We start from the raw sequence: 20,333 nt of genomic DNA, 5'->3' as shown, positions 1-20,333 counted from the left end.
GTAGACAGACAACAAGAGACATTCAGGTACACAGAGACACCTGGGGACAGTCAGGTAGACAGACACCAGGAGACAGTCAGGTACACAGAGACACCTGGGGACAGTCAGGTAGACAGACACGAGGAGACAGTCAGGTACACAGAGACACCTGGGGACAGTCAGGTAGACAGACACGAGGAGACAGTCAGGTACACAGAGACACCTGGGGACAGTCAGGTAGACAGACACCAGGAGACAGTCAGGTTGACAGAGACACCAGGGGACAGTCTGGTAAACAGAGACACCAGGGGACACTTGGGTACACAGAGACATCTGGAGACAGTCAGGTAGACAGGGACAGCTAATTAAAATCAATAGCAGAACTCAAGAGTGACACAGGAATAGGGAGGAGAGATATGTTTATCGTCCACTGAGGACAGATACTGACATGTCTTCAGTCAGCTGTTCGTCTGACGACAGCGATCAGACCTGTTATTCTTCCTTCATGAACCAGCTGTGACAGCAAGTGAGAAAAAACCATCCCCCAGACCCTGAAACCCCAACTTTGATGACTCACAGAAACCAGATAACCTGTGACCACTAGTCCCCATGATAGAGGATCATGGTTTTAAAGGGACTGGTGGGGCTCTCAAAACAGCATACCAAGTTTTAATGCCATGACCAGAAAATGATCCTTTTTTACAACTGATATGTTGGTATTGTGAAATAAAACAGGATGAAGTGAGTGAGACTTGTTATGATTGGCAGTACACTGCTTTAATCCTGAAACCACAGACCACATGAAGGATTAATTTCTCTTTCAGCTCCAGCTAAAGACATTGAAGCAGCGTTTCATCCCAATGGTGAGAACCTTTCTGAGCTGATGTACATAATAATTAACACAGGATTATTGTTGTTGTGGTGTGGTTGCCAAGTAGTTAAGTGGCTGTCAAATGATAACATCTGTTTCCTCTCTGTCACACTCTATTTCTCGTTTCCCTCCACTGACTCATTCCCACCACCCGGGGAATCCCGCAGCTTTGAAGGTGAGTGAAGTGAAGGTGAGCACCTTCATGCTCCACTGAGGATTCAGCAGGAATAAGATAGAGCTCTGGATATCCTTATCTGTTACTACGGGTTGATCCCACAGTGGTATTCGACAGGGAGTCTCACAATCAAACCACAACTTACTTTTAGATAGAAAATGTTTCTCAGCAGAATTCAATATTGTTATAATATGAGTTTGTTTCTGAATGAAACCAAATCATTGAATTAACAGTTCGTATTCTGAGGGACTTTATCTGTTTTTTGTAATTAAATAAAACAATGAAAAAAAGAATTTCATAAATGATAACAGCACATAAAAATTAATATGTGAAGTGTAGAATTGTCACTCCCCAATCTCTGCTCTGCTGTACTGCTGTATGCTAATCGAGAGTGATGAGGTCACAATGTAAATGTAAAAAATCTACTCTGTACTCAGAGGTGTACCTACAGGAGTAGCAAACTAAGCAAATAATTGGGGCCCCCAAGGGGAAAAAGGGCCCCAAATGGCCCCTCATATTTTGCAATGACAACCATAAACACTTTTAAACCTTCCATAAAGACACTATAAAGTGCACTGTGTTGCCCCATACCTGTCCCAAGGTGGGCACCTATCAATGTGAGCTGTACAGCCTCTACCTATTACCTGTGTGTGAGGAATTCAAGGAAGATCTATAAATTGTAGCATCTACTGTCTAGTCTGCATGTGAGGGATTTAGGGGACATCTGTTTCCTTGCCTGGGACTCCTCAGATCACCACTGTCACCACTGTCTGTACTTTGTTTCCACATAATTATCTGTTCCACAAGAGTAGGTCGACTCCTCAGTTAAACAGGATGTTGGGGAGGTATATGCTACAAGAAGGGACCATTTAATGTAAACGCATACACGAATGTAATAACATATATTGAATTTACATATATGAAACACACAAATGTACATATAAAACAAAACACTTATGTGATGTAACTTGGTTTCCAAAAAGTTAGGACTCTGTGTAAAATGTAAATAAAAACAGAATGTGATGATGTGCAAATCATGTAAACTGCTGAAATGTTATTGTTTTATGAAAGATATTTGCTCAATTTGAATTTGATGCCAACAACATATTTAAAAAAAAGTTGGGACAGGGGCAACAAAACACTGGAAAGGTTGTGTAATGTTAAAAAAAACTAAACAAAAAACAAAAAAAACCTTGTTGAATATCTCACAACTAATTAGGTTCATTGGCAACAGGTCAGTAGATGATTGGGTATAAAAAGAGGCTCCCGGAGTGGCAGAGTCTCTGTGCAGTGAAGATGCGGAGAGGTTCACCACTCTGTGAAAGACTGCGTGGACAAATAGTTTAAGAATAATATTCCTCAACGTAAAACTGTAAAGAATTTGGTCATTTCAGCCTCTATGGTTCATAATATCATTACAAGATTCAGAAATTCCAGAGAAATCTCTGTGTGTAAGACTGAAAACCAGTATTAGATGGTCATGAGCTTCAGGTCCTCAGGCAGCACTGCATTAAAAACAAATATGATTCTATAGTGGAAATCACTGCATGGGCTCAGGAACATTTCTGAAAACCCTGAACACAGTTTGTCGCTGCTTCATCCACAAATGCAGGTTGAAGGTCTACCATGCAAAGAAGAAACCATATTTAAACATGATCCAGAAACGTTGGCAACTTCTCTGGGCCTGAGCTCATTTAAAATGGTCTGAGGTGAAATGGAAAACTGTCCTGTGGTCTGACCAATCATATTTTCAAATTCTTTTTGGAAATCATGGACGCTACGTCCTTGGGGATACAGAGGAGAGGGACCATCCAACTTGTTATCAGCAAACAGTTCAAAAGTCAGCATCCGTGATGGTATGGTTGTACATTAGTGCCCAAGGCTTCAGAAGCTTGCACATCTGGGAAGGCTCCATTAATGCTGAACGATATATTCAGGTTTTGCAGCAACATTATGCTGCCATCCAGACAACATCTTTTTCAGAGAATGCCAAACCACATTCTGAGAGTATTACAACAGCATGGCTCCGTAGTAGAAGAGTCCGGCCTGTCTGCATTCCAGACCTGCCACCCACTGAAAACATTTGGTGCATCATGAAACTAAAAATACAACAAAGGAGACCCCGAACTGTTGAGCAGTTGAAATCCTATATCAGGTAAGCATGGGACAACATTTCAGTTTCAAACCTCCAGCAGTTCTGTCTGTGTTGGTGCGCATTTTTTTGCCTTATTTTCTTTATAAATCCAGTTTTCTGCTTTGGTTTCCGGAGCTCTTTCACCAGAGAAGAGCTCATTAATATCAGAGAAACAACTCCAGTGGATTTTTTTCCTACTTTTCTCGACTCATCTGTGGGATTATTGGACATTTTGGTCAGAGGTCACTGACCGTTGCTCTCGCAGTGAAACGCCAGAGGAGAGGAAGACGTGCTGGTGCGCTTGCGCGTCTCCGCCGGCGCGCACTCCGCACACCGCTCCCAGGTATCTTTTTCTCCAACGTGCGTTCACTGCCCAACAAGCTGGATGAACTTCAGCTACTGGTGCAGAAGAACAGAGACTTTTCCTCATCTTCCGTCCTGTGCTTCACGGAGACGTGGCTGTGTGGATCGATCCGGACTCTGCGCTGGAGCTGGCCGGCTTCCAGCTCTTCAGAGCGGATCGCGACACAGAACTGTCCGGCAAAACCAAAGGTGGAGGAATCTGCTTTTATGCAAACAGTGGCTGGTGCGGAGACGTGACAGTGATCCTGCAGCACTGTTCTCCTGACCTGGAAACTTTCATCATAAACTGCAGGCCCTTCTACTCCCCCCGTGAGTTCACCTCAATCATCCTGGTCGGTGTTTCCATCCCACCACAGGCCACAGCAGATACTGTGTGTGGAGCGGACCAACCCGGACTCCTTAGTTATTGTACTTGGTGACTTTAACAAAGGGAACCTCAGCCACAAACTGCCCAAATACATACAGTTTGTTAATTGCCCGACCAAAGAGGGGAACACTCTGGACCACTGTTACACCACAATCAGTGGTGCTTATCACGCCGTCCCCCGGGCTGCACTGGGCCACTCTGACCATGTCATGGTCCACCTGATTCCCACAAACAGGCAGAAACTAAAACTGTGTAAACCTGTTGTGAGGACATCGAAGCAGTGGAGCAGTGAAGCCATAGAGGATCTGCGGGCATGTTTGGACTGCACTGACTGGGAGGTGTTCAGGACTGCTTCCAACAGTCTGGATGAGTTCACAGAGGCTGTGACGTCATACATCAGCTTCTGTGAGGACTGCTGTATCCCATCACGCACAAGGGTGAGTTATAACAATGACAAACCCTGGTTCACAGCTAAGCTCAGTCAGCTCAGGAGGCAAAAGGAGGAAGCTTTCAGGAATGGGGACAGGGACAAGTTTAAAGAGTCCAAGTACAGGTTTAGCAAGGCGGTGAGAGAAGCTAAACGACTGTACTCTGAGAAACTTCAGCTCCAGTTCTCAGCCAATGACTCTGCTTCTGTCTGGAAAGGGCTCAGAAAGATCACAAACTACAAACCTAAACCCCCCCACTCCACTAACGACTTCCGTCTGGCCAATGATCTGAATGAGTTCTACTGCCATTTGAAAGACAGTGGGACAAGCCTGACACTAACCTCCACATCAGAGCCACATCAGAACCCCCCTCCTCCTCCCCTACCAAAGGAACGTCTCTCTCTATCCTGGAGAGAGATGTCAACAGGCTTTTTAAGAAGCAGAACCCCCGCAAAGCAGCCGGTCCTGACTCTGTCTCTCCATCATCCCTGAAGCACTGTGCTGATCAGCTGTCTCCAGTGTTCACGGACATCTTCAACACCTCACTGGAGACCTGCCACGTGCCAGCCTGCTTCAAATCCTCCACCATCATCCCTGTCCCCAAAAAACCAAGGCCCACAGGACTAAATGACTACAGACCCATTGCCCTGACCTCTGTGGTCATGAAATCATTTGAGCGCCTTGTCCTGTCCCATCTCAAATCCATCACTGACCCACTCCTGGACCCCCTGCAGTTCGCCTACAGAGCCAACAGGTCTGTAGACGACGCCGTCAACATGGCTCTCCACTTCATCCTCCAGCACCTGGACTCCTCAGGGACCTATGCCAGGATCCTGTTTGTGGACTTCAGCTCTGCCTTCAACACCATCATCCCGGCTCTGCTGCAGGACAAGCTCTCCCAGCTGAGCGTGCCTGACTCCACCTGCAGGTGGATCACCGACTTCCTGTCTGACAGGAGGCAGCACGTGAAGCTAGGAAAGCACGTGTCTGACTCCCAGACCATCAGCACTGGATCCCCGCAAGGCTGCGTTCTTTCTCCTCTGCTCTTCTCCCTGTACACCAACACCTGCACCTCCAGCCATCAGTCTGTCAAGCTCCTGAAGTTTGCAGACGACACCACTCTCATTGGACTCATCTCTGATGGCGATGAGTCTGCCTACAGGTGGGAGACTGAGCGTCTGGTGACCTGGTGCAGGCAGAACAACCTAGAGCTAAACGCTCTGAAGACAGTGGAAATGATAGTGGACTTCAGGAAGAGCCCAGCCCCACCCACCCCCATCACCCTGTGTGACTCCCCCGTGGCTACCGTGGAGCATTTTCGCTTCTTGGGAACCACCATCACACAGGATCTCAAATGGGAGCTAAACATCAGCTCCCTCATCAAAAAAGCTCAGCAGAGGATGTATTTCCTGAGGCAATTGAAGAAGTTCAACCTGCCAAGGACTATGATGGTGAACTTCTACACCTCCATCATTGAGTCCATCCTCACCTCCTCCATCACCATCTGGTACGCTGCTGCCACGGAGAGGGACAATAACAGACTGCAGCGTATCATCCACTCTGCTGAGAAGGTGATTGGCTGCAATCTTCCGTCCCTCCAGGACCTGTACGCCTCAAGGACTCTGAGGCGTGCAGGGAAGATTGTAGCTGACTCCTCCCACCCTGGACACAAACTCTTTGAGACACTCCCCTCCGGCAGGAGGCTGCGGTCCTTCAGGACCAAAACCTCTCGCCACAAAAATAGCTTCTTCCCATCTGCTATTAGCCTCATCAACAAGGCTAGAGAGCCCCACTGTTGCTGATCAATTGCACCAATCACCAGAAAAAATTCCTTGTATGTGAAAACATACTTGGCAATAAAACTGATTCTGATTCTGATTCTGATCTCCTCAGCTCCCAAACCTTTACAGAGTGTTGTTAAAAGAAGAGGTTATGAACACAGTGGTAAACATGACCCTGTCCCAACTTTTTTGAAACGTGTTCCTGGCATCAAATTCAAATTAACAATTTCATATATTGACATATACAGTATGTCTAGCCCATACAAATGTGTATGTTTATATTATATGTAAATATATATTAATGTCAAAGCCTGTCATTATACGTTGATATTATATAAGTGGGTTCCGAAGGCCTGAAATCACTTTCCTAGAGCAGGAAATTAATAAGAAAAACATATATAAGCATGTAGAATTTTTATGTGATTGTTTTTGTTTTTGCATATATCAATTAAATATATATAGTTACTATATAGGCTCACAACATGTTATACCATATAAAAATTAATTATAGATATTTTTAATATATGTACAAATTTTATTATGGGTATTTCATATGTTATAAACTTATATTTCAATATTTCCAGAGGACATATATATTGATAATAATATATCATCTTACAGGTGGCATACAGTATATGGCAACACACTTGATAGGGATATATGTTACATTTCTGTATGGATAGGATATCATTTAGAGGGGGACATGCAGCTCCACTGAGGTGGGATTATTCAAAGAAATCTATGATGGTTTTGTTACAGTTTGGTGATATAGCATGTGTTCGCAATTAAAAAGTGACTAGCTTATAAACATCGTGATCTTGCCCCGCTGACTGTGGTGTGGTGTTGTTTTGCAGCAGGCAGGCAGTGAGGGTGAACTGTGCCAAGCAGACAGTCTGGGCTCAGCAGGCAGCAGCAGCACACTGGCGTCCTCTGTCATTGAGGTCAATGCTGAACGTGTTGAACTGGGCCTGATGCCACAGCTACGACCTAACTACAAAGAAGAGGTATTTGATTGTAACATGGTGTGATGTGATATGACATGACGTGACAATAGCATAGGTTAGACTTGCTTGATCCCTCTGCATCAAATAAGACTGCTCTACAGAATTTGAGATTTGGTCTTATGTTGGACTTTCTAAAATTCAAAAATTAGTTTACAGAACCATTAATTTTCTTGGCTTGGACTTGACCTGAAAGATTTTAAACAGCTCTGCTTCTGTAATACCAATAGTATTCAATCTATTCTGATATTTTTCTGTTATTTTCTTTATCTGTTCTAATGATCAGGAGGAAGAGGAAGAGTTGACTACCCTTAGCCCTCCTCCCACTCTGTCCATCACTGAGGAGATCATGGAGTTTATCAACCAGAGCAGAGCCAGGGAGGGACTCACCTCCATTCATACTGATGCAATGGTTAGAATACACTCTACAGTAATCTATATTCAACACAGGAGACTCAAAAATGTCATCAACCACATTTGTGATGGGACACAACGTATGACCTGATTCACCAATACAGATAATCATCTTTATTCAGCTTAATCTACTGCAGTATATTGTACTATACTCCCTTGAACTTCACTGTAATCTGCTGAACAAGATGAGTTTATCAGCCAGGCCAATCCAAAACCCTGCTTGTAGCTCCTAGATGAAACCAAAATCCTAAAGTAAATTGTAAAAAAATTACAAATATGACAGTTTTGTTGTTCAAGTCTCACCATTTGTGTGGCTAAAGATATTTGTCCTGAAAGGGAATAATTTAGGTAAATTTAGGCTTTGTCCTATGGGGACCATGGATGAGCTCAGCAAACTTAACAGAGACCTGCCTGTTACATGAGGATATTTCTTGTATGCAAGTGCCTGATGACAGCACGAGGTGAAACGTCACAGGGGACCCCAAAACCATTAGGTTTCTTTATCTACGGACCATGGATTGACCAATAACTATCTTGTAATGTTTCTCTAAGCCAAAGTATTTATACACTGTAACTGTTACTATTGTATCGATGGATGTCCCCCAAAGGATCTGTCTCTATTATATTCTAGAGTTCATAATAGAGAAACACCATTGTCTTACTTGTTTTCCAGGAGCAGGTGGATGAGTCTAAAGAGAGTCAGTCTCCAACTAACCAGACCAACTTCACCTGCCCACTGCCCCCAGTTGCCTGCTTCTCCAGCTCAGAACAAAGACCTGTAATGCAACAGGAGCAAGAAAGAGGGGAGATGGAGGATGACAGCACCCTCCAAAATCAGACAAGTAGCTCTGGCAAGGAAAATGGACTTGAAAATGAGAAAGCAACAAACAATGTCAAAGAAATTCTTGATGCACCAAGTCAAGTGGAAAAAGGAGTGGAATCAGAACCAGAGACAGAAAGAGAAGGGGTACATAAAGAGAAAGAAGACAAGAAAACAGAGGAGGAAGGAGAGGGACAGAACATCATCCCAGCTGCAACATTAGATCTTCATCCCTCCATCTCAGCAGAGGAAGAAAAAGAGAACAACAGCAGTTGTCACTTCCTCAGGGAAGAGGAGAAAACTGAGGCCACCACTTCCCCCCCAAACCCAGATCTTCCCCATCGCCCCCTCCAGAGACGCCAGCCACCCACAAGAGGCTCCCACCTCACCAAACGTGACAAGAAGATCATTGAAAAGATCCGGAGCTACTATGAGGCAGCAGCTGAGGCCGAAGAGTACGACGCAGAGGAGCAAAATGAACAAGAAGAAGGAGTGACGTCAAGAAGGCGGAACAGTTTCTCACAAATCCCATCTGGCTTGGTGAAGGAGTCTGTGTCACGCTTTGATGTGGGTGGACACGAGGGGGAAACAGAGAGCACACAATTCAAGTATGAAACAACTGAAGCAATCGATAGACAGACTAATAGAGATGCAGAGCCCTATTCCCCCACAGGTCCCATCTTTCCCCCAACTCCTCTCTCAGCAGATGCAGAGAATGATCGACAGGCAGATAAACCAATCAGTGCCGTGGATTTTGATGCAGAAGGCCAAATCAAGACACCAACCTCTACTGTGATGCAGGACAAGGAGACCCCAAACCGAGTGGGTCTGAATCTGCAGTTGAACCAAAACAGTGCTGCTGGAGAAGAGACTGACATACAGGACAAAAATCAAAAGGTATGCATAGGGCCACTGGAAGAAATAATGGAGGAAAGGCAGCACACAAAGTCAAGTGTTGTGGCTCCTGGGGAGCAAGGTGGAAATTCGCTGCAAGGAGAACGACCATCTATTACCAAAGAATACAAGTGCATGGATGAAACAACCAAAACCTGGGCTGAAAACCAAAGTGTTATGAATGGGAATGAACCTAACCAAGGAGGCCCAGCAGAACCAAAGGGAAGCTACAAAGAACCCTCTACACCTCTGACACCAACAGACCAATGTCAAAAAGCTGAGACCAGAAGCCAGTCCACTTGGACAATAACCAAACACAGAGACCTGGCCAACACCAGTGTTGAGGGTCTTCCTAGCCAGATAAAAATGGGTCGATGGTCCCGCCACTCCAGGATTGTCACCGCTAACCGAGCCTTGTTTGAGGCCATGGGGTCAGATGTAGCCGGTATTGGGTTATTTGAGTCCAGCCCTGTCGTGGACCCTGTGTTGATAGAAAACTCAGAGCGTATTCTGAGCAAAGTCCAAACACTAGCCCGGATGTACAGTGCCAAAGCCAGCACCATGAAGGTCCCGTTGCATCAGAAACGGGCAAGCACTGTACGGAACCAATCATGGGGCACAGGTGGATTGTGTGGACACTTAACTCAGACCCAAACTACAAGTCAGACACAGGTTCAATCTCCGACTCAAAAGCATACCCCATCTAAGCACTGGCAACCAACACTATACCAAAAGGTAATCAGCCAATCAGATGCCCACATGGAAACCAAAATTGGAACCCAAACTCACTTCGAGACCAAAGTTCAGAGCCAAACCACAACACAAACTAGGCAGCATTCACAGATCCAAACTAAAAGCCACAGGTCAAATAAGACACAGACACATTACCAAAGCCAAAACCAGACTAAGACTTACAGCCAGAACCAGACCCAGACCACGAGCTGGGAGGTCCAGAGGATCCAGGAGGAGAGGATGATAAACAGAGCAGAGAGCCCGACAATTGGTAGGTTGGCCTTCTAAAACTGTCAGACTCACCAACATTACCACCCATGGAGCCACATGGCTGTATGGTGAACAGCTCTTACTCTTACAAATACTGAAGTATTTGTTTTCTGTTGTTCTTTCCTAGATTCCCAGAGGACAGCGATGTCCCCCTGTGAGCCTCTGCTGTTTGGTCACGTGTTTGTCAAGGAGCAGCTGACCTCAGCCTGTCACCACCAGACGAATGAATTCACCCTCTCCAGGCCCAGGGACTTCATCTCTGCCTTGACTAAAGAAAGAGACTCCACTGTGGCCTGTAAATCAGGTGACAAGTCCGAGACCAGCTCCAAGACCCCTGGGGAAAATCAACCCACTTCCCTAAGGGATCAATCATTCAGTCAGGCACAGGAGGGATGCACCTCCATTGACAAGTCTGTGGCAGCCAGGAATCACCTCAGTGCACAACCTGAAGATCAGAGCTCCAGTTTTTGCTGCTCTGCAACGAGCAGACCCATGACTCCAACCATGACCTTGGATTGTGGAGTTACTGGGTCCAGGGACCTCAGCTCCACCTCTTCTTCAGGGAGAGGCGAAGCCCTGAATCAAAACAGAGTGTTTTATACAGATGCTGAAGAGACAGAGAAAAGAGAGGGGTAAGTGGATAATATTTAAAGACATGGGTGATAAATGGCAATGGCATGATGAGCCTCAATAAAGGAAGGAAGTGGTGAGAGTTAAGGTAATAAATTATGCTAGGTGTAGTGGCTTGTAAAGTTGCAAAAGGTCCTTTGACTTCTCTAACTGTAAATTATGCAACAAGAGCAGGACTGGGTCTGCACTTCACTCCCTCCTTCACTACCAACTATCTACTAAAGATGTAAAGGTGGAGCACAGTGAAGACAGATGTCTTAAGCTGCAATTCCTCTAATGACTACTAGATGCTGGTTCTAAAGTAAATAAATAACAGGACTTTTAGGACAGTTTCTATTTATTAAACAAAAGGTAAGGGTTTGTGTAACTAATTGCTAAATTTTGTTTGAAAATGGTTGACGAAAAAACCTATTACTCAGACCCACTGTTTTGTGGAAAAAAGGTCAACAGAATAAATGGGAATTTTCAGGTTTCTCATTCTTTGACATGATATAGCCAGCAATTAGTAATCATTGGAGTGATTCATGTGTTATCATGTTGTGTTATTTGCCAGTAGGAATATTAGTCATTGTCTGTATCACTTTTGACTCTTATTCAAAAGATATTGTTTCATTCTCTTCCTGGTTGTCTGCAGGTCAGAACAGAATGCTGGACACCTTGTTTCCCCAGTCAAAGAAGACTCAACATCTGCAAACCCCAGTACCCAGCCAACACACAAATATAAGCAGCATATACCAGCTGCACAATATGTACAAGATAAACATGTACCAGAATATACAGACAGCAGGGATACCTTAACCAAAGACATGCAGAGTGCTCATGCAGAGCCTGAGTACTTGTTATGCACAAAAAACATGGTTGGAGCAGCATCCCCAGGAGAGCTGATGCTGATTATATCATCTACACAGAGCCAGTCTCCAACAGAGTACCACAGATATGTGGTGCCACACCCAGGAGAGCAGCCCCCCCTGGAGGAAGAAGGCTCCACTACACTGGTGGCCTCTGGAGGGCTAAATAAAGATGAGATCCGAAGCAATCAAGTGAAAGTAAATGAGACAAAATATGTTTTAAATTCTCCATCACAAACCAGGATGATTCTACAAGGTTCAGCTGTGATCTTTTCAGAGGAGCCACCTCACCACAGATCCTCAGGAGACCTGGTTATTCCACCACCCCCGAGTCAGCCTCTGTACTTGACCTTTGACCGCTCTCAGGTTTGTGGTCATTCAATCACAGAAATCCCAGAGGGTCACAAAGCAAGAGAAGGAGCAACACCAAGTCCAGGCCCATCATCAAATTCCACCCAACCACGCTCTCCATCAGTACAGTCTGGAGACTGTCTACCAACATTCACCAGCCAGAGGCCATCAGAACTACCCACTGCTATGGGTAAACAAGCTCAGTCTAACACCTGGAATGTCACCACTCCATATGAATGCAGGTATGTCTATATCCACAACAGCTCTTTACTACCGTGTGCAGGAAGTAGAGGTTCAACATAGTGACTTAGCAATTTGCAGAATCTCCTTTATAGTCTCTAAAACCTGATACCAACCTGTCCTGAAATTAACTCAGGACACCAAGTGGGGGCTCGTCTACAATTAAGTAGAGTTACATTGTGTTTGTTTGATTGTTGGAAAGCTTTGTTACCTGTTTGGTTTGGCACATGGCGTGCTGATCAGCTGATTGGGCCCTGGTGCGCATAGGGTGCAGTTAGTAATTTAGTTTAGTTTGGTTTGCGCATGGATCCTGGGAGATGCATCATGTGTTAAGATTTGTGGAAGTGTCTTTGTTGCTCTTTGTGGAAATTGGTTGGTTGGTCCGAAGAGATGGTAAGTGTTGTCGCCCCGGTGCACTAAGTTGGAGTTTCCCCTGTTAGGTTGTGTGGCGTTTCCCCTTTGGGATGCGTCAGTTTGGTTTTTTTTGTAGTGTTGCGACAGCATGGTTAGTGTCAATTGTCTTTTTTTAAAAACGCTGTTTTTTTTTAAAATCATTTTTTTGGGCTTTTTATGCCTTTATTATAGCTTAGTGGAGACTGACAGGAAAGGGGGAAGACATGCAGGAAAGAGTCGGACCGCTCGGGAGTTGAACCAGTGACTGCCCTGCTAAGAGCGTTTGGAGCTCAACATGGTACGCGCCCTAACCACTCAACTACCGGGCCGCCCCAACACCCTGGTTTTAAGTGCATAAATACCCACCGCAAGTTGCATGAAGTCTAGGGTTGAGTTTTAGTTAGATCCATGTTAGGCAGTTAGCAGGGAAAAAACTCTGGGGGTTCAGTCTGACCTCAGGTGTGAATTGGGAGAGGGCTAACACTTTGCGTTCTGTTTGGTCCAGCTAACAAGTGGTTATGGCTTCTGTGTCTGAGTTTTTCAATGCGCCTTCAGAGGTGTTTGTTTGTGGCTGTGACAAAGTGGGGGAAAAACCTGTGAGATTAACTCAGGACAGGTTGTTTTTCTATTTCAGCATCACATATAAAACTTAAAATCATCATAATCACTTAAATTTAATATACAGCTGAGCTTTCCAAATGAAGTTTGGCCCCTTTTGTCCCCACATTTTGTCCCCTTTTATGTCCTTGGTTGTTTGTCTTTTGATAAAGTGTTAAATGTAGAAACCTAAAACCAGGTTATCAGACTATAATTTGAGTGCTTTTGTGATAAAGCAAACGAAAGGTTAAGTCAGGCAAAGCATTCTTTAAAGAAGGGCCTAAGGGCTCTTCTGTACTGTTGGCAGAAACTAGGCTGTATATCGCAATGAATGCCAATTTGGCATCTTACCAGCAGAAAATTTGCCTTTAGCCACATTACTGAGCTGTAGTTACACTTCAACTGTTTGTACATGTGTGGGCTAAAAACTAGTTCTTGAAAGTTACTGGAAAACACAGTCAACAGCACAGAAACTTGGTTCTGTCTTGCTGTCACCTCTTAAAAATGTGGTGACATCTCACAAAAGGCAAAGTCGTGAATAATGGAGGTATGTAGTGTTATGAGGTAATAAGCAACCACTTCAGAAATTTACTAAATTGATAAAACTGATATAATTGCAAATTACATCATTCCATTTTCCCTAATTGGAGTCATGACCTCTCCGAGCTCACATGGTATCAGCAGAGACGAATTTATAGAATTTGTCCACATGATATCCAGATCCTACTACAACCATTTCCCTCTCTTTTTAAAATGAGGTGCAACTAATTAGTTCAATCCCCATCTTCCCTCATTTGGTCACCTCCACTTTCCACTGGTGGACAAAATCTAACCATCCTGGGTAGGAGGAGCAAGTTCCTACAAACCACTAGGTTTAAAAAGGGAACTTGTGTTAAATCAGAGACAGTCATGTCCCAGAAAATACTGTAACTAGCAATGCATCAGCAGGCAGAGCAATTAAAAAACTTTGCAAGCACTTACGAAGGCCTCATCAAACAATCTAGCTTTTTGGATATAACTGCAGTTGTTCATGATTTTTTAGTCCTTGTCATTCAGTAAAAGTAAACCATTGTATGTGCCAAATTTAGATAAATCTTGATTGACTGTAAATATTCTCTTTAATAGAAGAGAGGACCACATGTATGGCTTATTTTGATCTGTGCTTCTCTATCATATCCAGGGAAAAACACCAGCAGGACTCAGGATCCCTGAACAAACTGCCCATCTTCAGCCCCCCTTCAGACAGCCGCCCACCTTCCAGACTCTCCATGGAGACAGCCAACCTGGTGGAGCATCCCAACCCAGCCATTGCCACTCATAGCCAGGACACAGAATCCACCCTAGCCCTCTCAGCCTTCAGACCCAGCCTCAGACACCATTCCCCCTCTCCTCTTAGAGCTCATCCTGCCTCCTCTCCCCTCCTGCCTCCTTGCTCATCACCATTCAGTGTTGTTCCGGCATCTTCTCTGACTCCTGGATCATTTGAAGGCTTCACCTCTCCAAACTCTGTCTCCAGAGCTTTTTCCTGTTCATCCCCTACTCCCTCTGCTGGCATGGTTTCCTCCCTGGGAGCCCCACCTGCCTCTTCTCCTACACCTACCACTGCTTCAGGGAGGTCCTCATTAGTAAGAGCAGGTGTTCCTTCCTCCCCTACACCATCCTCTTCCCTCCGATCATCCCCCATCACGTCTTCCTCTGCATTTACAAGATCCTTAGCTGCGTCCTGTATCAGCCAGTCAATCAGCCAGAGTATGGCAAAAAAAAACAGTGCCCGGCAACAAGTCCCACCCATAAACTCAGTAAATCAAAGTTCCTCCTCCGCTCCTTCCTTTCCCTCATCTCATCTACGACGGCGTTCCCCTTCTCCTAAACTTTCTCCTCAATCCTCTTGCCCTTCTCCGTCCCTCCAATCGCCTTCTCCCTCTCTTTCCCATCACTCACCTTCCCCATCTATGAACCTGGCCCATCATCAGCCTACCTACTCACCTTCTGTTTCCTCCCGTCCTTCATTCCTTCACTCCAAAATTGACTCACCACAGAATGCAAACAACAACAACAATAACAACTTTAGCTTAGCTGGTTTAACCACAGCAATCGGCAGTGTAAGTAATACCAGCAGTTGTAGCATTAATGGTGCTGTCAGTAATGGGGGTTGGTCAGGATGTCCCCAGAAGACACCCCTAGCTAATGGTAGCACTAATTCTGCAGTAATGCAACAAACCCATGATCCTCTCTGGTCGGGCTCATACAACCGTGTAGCTCGGCCTTTTTCTGCATCTGAACCCAACTCACGAGTACAGTCCCCAACTCCCTCCCCAACCCCTGCTTCGTTTGCTCGCCTCTGCTCTCCACCTCCTCAACATAAGTACTCCTCCCCTATGGCAAACAAACCTCCACATCCTCGGAGCACACGGGCAGGAGGTGTGAGTTCTCATAATCCACTAGGCCTCACTTTGGAGCTACCAAGGGCCTCCTCACTAAGTTCAGCATTTATGCAGTCATCCTCATGTTTGAGCCCTCATATCCTCTCCCCACCTCCCATCGGCGTCTCAGTGAATGTTTGGTCAAATAATGTTGCAGCACCTCAACCTAGAAACCCCAGATTTGCTTCCTCTTCTCCTTCGTCTTCATCATCTTCCACCTTAGGCTCATCAACATTTCCCAATTCTTCTTCATTCCCACTGCATAGTTCCACAATCTCCTCCCCTGCTGGACCCTGTCCTCCTGTTGCCCAAATAACCTCTCAAACACTCCGTAGGTCTTTCTCCTCCAACTTGGCAGACAGACCCCCTAGTCCAGCCCGGAGCAACTCTAGCGGACTGCGCCGTTCATGGGCAGAGAGCAGCAGTAGGTCTCTTTGTTTCAGTGGAAGTGGTCGAGGGTCCTTTGACCAGCAGGAGTCCTGTCCAACCAGTCCAGGCAGTGGATGGTCCTCATACAACAGCTCACCATCCTGCCTCAGCCCCCGAGCTGGGCTTCAGTCTCCACTCTCACCTAACAGGCTTACCCCAGGGAAGGGCACCCTTGGTGGGCAGCATTTCACCAGCGTGCCCTGGCCAGATGTACGAGAGCTTTCAAACAAATATAATGGGGCTGATGGCGATGATAGTGGTTCTTCTACTGTTGTTGCCTCCTCTCCTTCTCCTCTCTCCTTGCGCTCTCATTCCTCCCTCTCCTGTCCGGCTCCATCAGACTGCCAGACTGAATGGGAAGACCCAGAGCTAGAAGAGGGTAACTGTCGTAGCCAGCTCATCTGCGCCTATGTTGCCCACCCCTTCCGTGAACAAAACCTCCCTTCCTCATGTCTGGCCCTGTCTTCCTTAGTTACAACCTCCCCTCCAACTAACTACCCATCCCAAGTCAAACCACAACCTCAGGTTCAAATCGCCACCAGAACACCTCCTGTACCCTCAATCCACTCACCCTTGCCTTCAAGCTCATCACCCCTACCTTTCGCCCATTCCTCTCCTACCAAACCTGGGAACCAGAAGACCAGTTACGCCACTACAGTCAATCTCCAGATTGCTGGAAGTGGCCGAATAACCTCCTTCAGCACTGCCCAAGTTAGCCTAACCCAGACCCTGCAAGGTGGAGCGGGAGCTGCAGGACCAGGACAGGGGCAGATGGTGAGGAGAGTGAGCATCAACGGACTTTCACACCTTCCTTCCCCTCTTCCTCAGAACTGTAACAGGATTTGAAAGAAAGCGAGAACTCTTTCTTTCAGGGTCTTATAAAACAAGAAGGGCCAGATGATGGAAATAAAAGGCATTAGAAAATTTGTGCACTTTGCTTTCTGTGCAGAGATGCAAAGGAAGCAACAGAAGTTGGTGTTCAACTTTTAGTCAGTGGTCCAGACCTTCAGAAGTATTCCCAGGCTGGACTTCAACCATGAAACTCTCCGCTTGAGCTAAAAAAAAAAAAAAAAGCCTCCACAAATATGGTGGCATACTGAAAATGATCCTCCTGAAAGAGCAAAGCGTGGGGTACTTTGACCTGGGAATAAGTTCACATCTGAGCGACATAATGAGTTAATAACCCAATGTGGCACAGATTTTAAGACAGTGTGAAGGGATGCATTTGGGGTCCTGGTGGCCTCTGCAAAAGTTTTATACCTGAATATTAAACAGATGATCTTTCAAGAAAGGAAATTCTACCTGTAAGTGGCTCATGTATTGAAATCTATATAATGACTTTGAACAGATGCCAGTGGAATTGTGTTAAAGATCCTGATAATGTAAAGAATAAAGACCATGTCGCCTTCCATGGGAATGCATCACTTAGCTTTGATCTCGTGGGATGACCCCCAAAACCCTGAATGTCCACAGTCTGGAATGGATCACTGGTCAAATGGTTTAACCAGTCTGAAGTCTGTTCATTGGACAGTTCACTTTCTGTACAGCTCTGGACTCTTTCTGGGGATGTAATGACTTTTCACATTTTAGACTTTTTAGATATTTTTGTAAAAGCCAGTTAAATCAGTAACATTTAATGAGAGGGAGTACATCCATTTTTACAAACCCTGCAAACACAGACACATTGAAGGTCCAGTGTCCAACCAGTGCTGTATGCAATCATAGTTACTTAATGTATTATTATTGTTTGTTCATTTGTTTTTCTATTTTTTTTATATTCTGTTAAACAAACATCAGTGTCTGGCTTTCTGAGGTCAGTGTTTAAGATTGGTAATAACTGTGGTTATTATTAATCAATCTTTTTAACCATTTTTATTATTCTTTTTATTTTATTGTTTATTTATGAAGTTAGTCTTATTCTCTCTGGCACTTAATATCCTTCAAGAAATGTTGGTATTTTGCACAGTGTCCTCACCTCTTGGATTCATGCTTTGAGCGTGTGTGTGAGAATGTGTGTGTGTGTGTGCACATGTGCGTGTGTCTATTTGAAATGACGTGTCTTGTAAGTTTTCCTTTAACTTCAGACCAAGCCGATACCTGTGTGTTTTTAATGCTGTTTCTTCCTGTATCGAATTTCCCAGAGGGTTTATTGACCTTACACTTTCTCCTGTTGTCAGTGTTCTTCAGAAACCTTGTATTTTCAAGCTTCGCTTGGTTTTTAAAAGAAAATGCTCCATTAAACAGTGATCATGTGTCAAAACAGACTCAGGTTTCACTTCACTTTAGCTCTGGCAACACACATATATATTGTATTACACTTTAACAAGACTATCCTGCTGTAAAAAAAAAAAACCCATAGACCCATAGTTACATTTTGTTGCTAGGCGACATCTAGTGGTCATAGTAATGATGACAGGATCAACGGGAAAAGTGCGGTGACGTAGTTTATAGAGCGACAAAGTTTACGTCAGGAGGAGGTTGGGGTGGATGGATGAACATGACACAGGAGAGCGGTGTTCGATTTCCATGTGAAAGTAGCAGCTTATGTTGTTTCTATTATCCATGACTGTTCTTTATTATTGTAACCATGACAACAAGATCGTCAGATGTTGAGGCAGTAATTATTTTTACCCAAATCACCATCTTTTTCTAAACCTAACCAAGCCATCACTGATGTTATAGTAAGTACGTACACCGCTCTTAGTACAGTGCGCAATATGACACAAGAGGGCGGTGTTCGTTTGTGTTGTGACAAAGCTGTGGTGAAGGTCTGCTTAAGGCACAAAAACAGCTTGATTTAGTTTAGGGAAAGATCATGGTTTGGGTTAAAATAAGTTCTCTGTTAAGGTTAGAGGACATTTATCGTCATGGTTACTATATTAAACACATGGTTAAGGTTAAAGAAACAACATTGACTATCAGTTTGAAACAGAAATTGATCAGTGGTATTCATGTTAAACCCCCTCAATACATGGACTTTGCAGCTTTATAATGATTTATACTACCTGTCGTAACATTGTCATATATATTATATCATAAGCTTCCAGTTTCCTTTTAAAAACAACAAGCAAAACTAATGTTTTGTTGTGCGGTTGAAATATAAAAGTCACTTGATGAGATGTGAGGTTTCTGCAGAGTGCAGGGAACTTGAGAGAGTTTTTGGGACCTGGTGAAAAGGAAAATATTAAGTAAATCTTCATCTTCAGTAATACAATCAGTGAGATGTACGAAAAATAAAGGTGTGTTTTGTAAAACCAAAACAAAGTGACTCATGCTTTTAATTGACTGGTATGTTTGCTAAACTGTAGGTTATGTATTAGTCTGTGCTGCAGCTGAAGAAACATTGTTTTCCATGCACATCTTCTCTACATGTGTGTCACTCGCTTTATCTTCCACATGATCTTTTCCAACCAGGACTCACACCCTGCTGGCCAGGTTACCCACAGACCTGAACCAGTGGGAGTCATAAATCTCACTTTGCAGGAGGTCTGTCTTTCTGGCACAAATACAAGAAACTCAGCCAAGCCTGACAGACAGACGGATGGGTCTGTGATCTTCATTTCAGTGGAACATCTGAAGACACGTCTGACCGTGACCTACCTGTTGTCTGACATCAGATACATCCATCTGTGAAGCAGCCTGTGTGTTCAATACTTAACCTTTCTGTTGTGTGCGATCTTAGTTTCAGTTTTGTTCTGCGCTCGACATGTAGACTTTGACCCCAGCTTTATCTCTTCCACTGACACTTCACTGGTCTCCTGTCGTCTGGTGGAGCTTCCTCTGGGTAAGAGATTTAATTATCTGTATGTCTTAGGTTTGGTCTCAGCTCTGAGCTGCCTCATAGATGTATACAATTTATAAAACGATTATTAGCAGACAGACTCATGGATAAAGGTGCTCTATTAACTGAGATGAAAGGGGATACCACAAAAGGCTTCTTGAGAAAAAAAGCACAGTCTACAGCCATGCTACCAGCTCCACAAGGCTGTAGTTAGACACAACGAAATAAGCTAATACCTGCACACTAACATGCTCACAATGATGATACCAACATGCTGATGTTTTTCAGATATAATGTAGCACTTGAGTTATGCTCTTTTTTTCAATATCATGAGGAAAAGACTTTGATGATGAAGTGAGATGATCACTAAAGTTATTATCCTGAGGTGTCTGAACCAGATTTACTGAATTTG

General features: G+C 44.5%; 2 protein-coding genes across 2 annotated transcripts in view; both read left to right on the top strand.

Annotated features, from left to right (window-relative positions):
- The window catches only part of plekhg2 (pleckstrin homology domain containing, family G (with RhoGef domain) member 2), a 96,461-nt gene extending 93,247 nt beyond the window's left edge, over nt 1-3,214 (top strand). Inside the window, exons 16-17 of the mRNA XM_071495932.1 lie at nt 804-842; nt 1,018-3,214. Coding sequence (XP_071352033.1) covers nt 804-842; nt 1,018-1,064 — 86 coding nt within the window. The 3' untranslated portion in view covers nt 1,065-3,214. The remainder of the gene's footprint in view (nt 1-803; nt 843-1,017) is intronic.
- Nucleotides 78-18,404, top strand: LOC139631614 (serine-rich adhesin for platelets). Its single transcript, XM_071495931.1, has 7 exons — nt 78-1,025; nt 6,953-7,102; nt 7,386-7,511; nt 8,187-10,230; nt 10,357-10,861; nt 11,494-12,300; nt 14,469-18,404. The coding sequence occupies exons 1-7, from the start codon at nt 933-935 to the stop codon at nt 16,984-16,986; spliced, it is 6,243 nt and encodes a 2,080-aa protein (XP_071352032.1). The 5' UTR covers nt 78-932; the 3' UTR covers nt 16,987-18,404.
- Nucleotides 18,405-20,333: the final 1,929 nt, after the last annotated feature.

Source organism: Trachinotus anak, unplaced genomic scaffold, assembly GCF_046630095.1.
Source record: "Trachinotus anak isolate AG129_WGS33_773 ecotype Australia unplaced genomic scaffold, CSIRO_AGI_Tana_v1 ptg000014l, whole genome shotgun sequence".
Taxonomy (NCBI): Eukaryota; Metazoa; Chordata; class Actinopteri; order Carangiformes; family Carangidae; genus Trachinotus; species Trachinotus anak.
The sequence above is the reverse complement of the archived record's forward strand: the minus strand, read 5'-3'. Positions and strand labels throughout refer to the sequence as shown.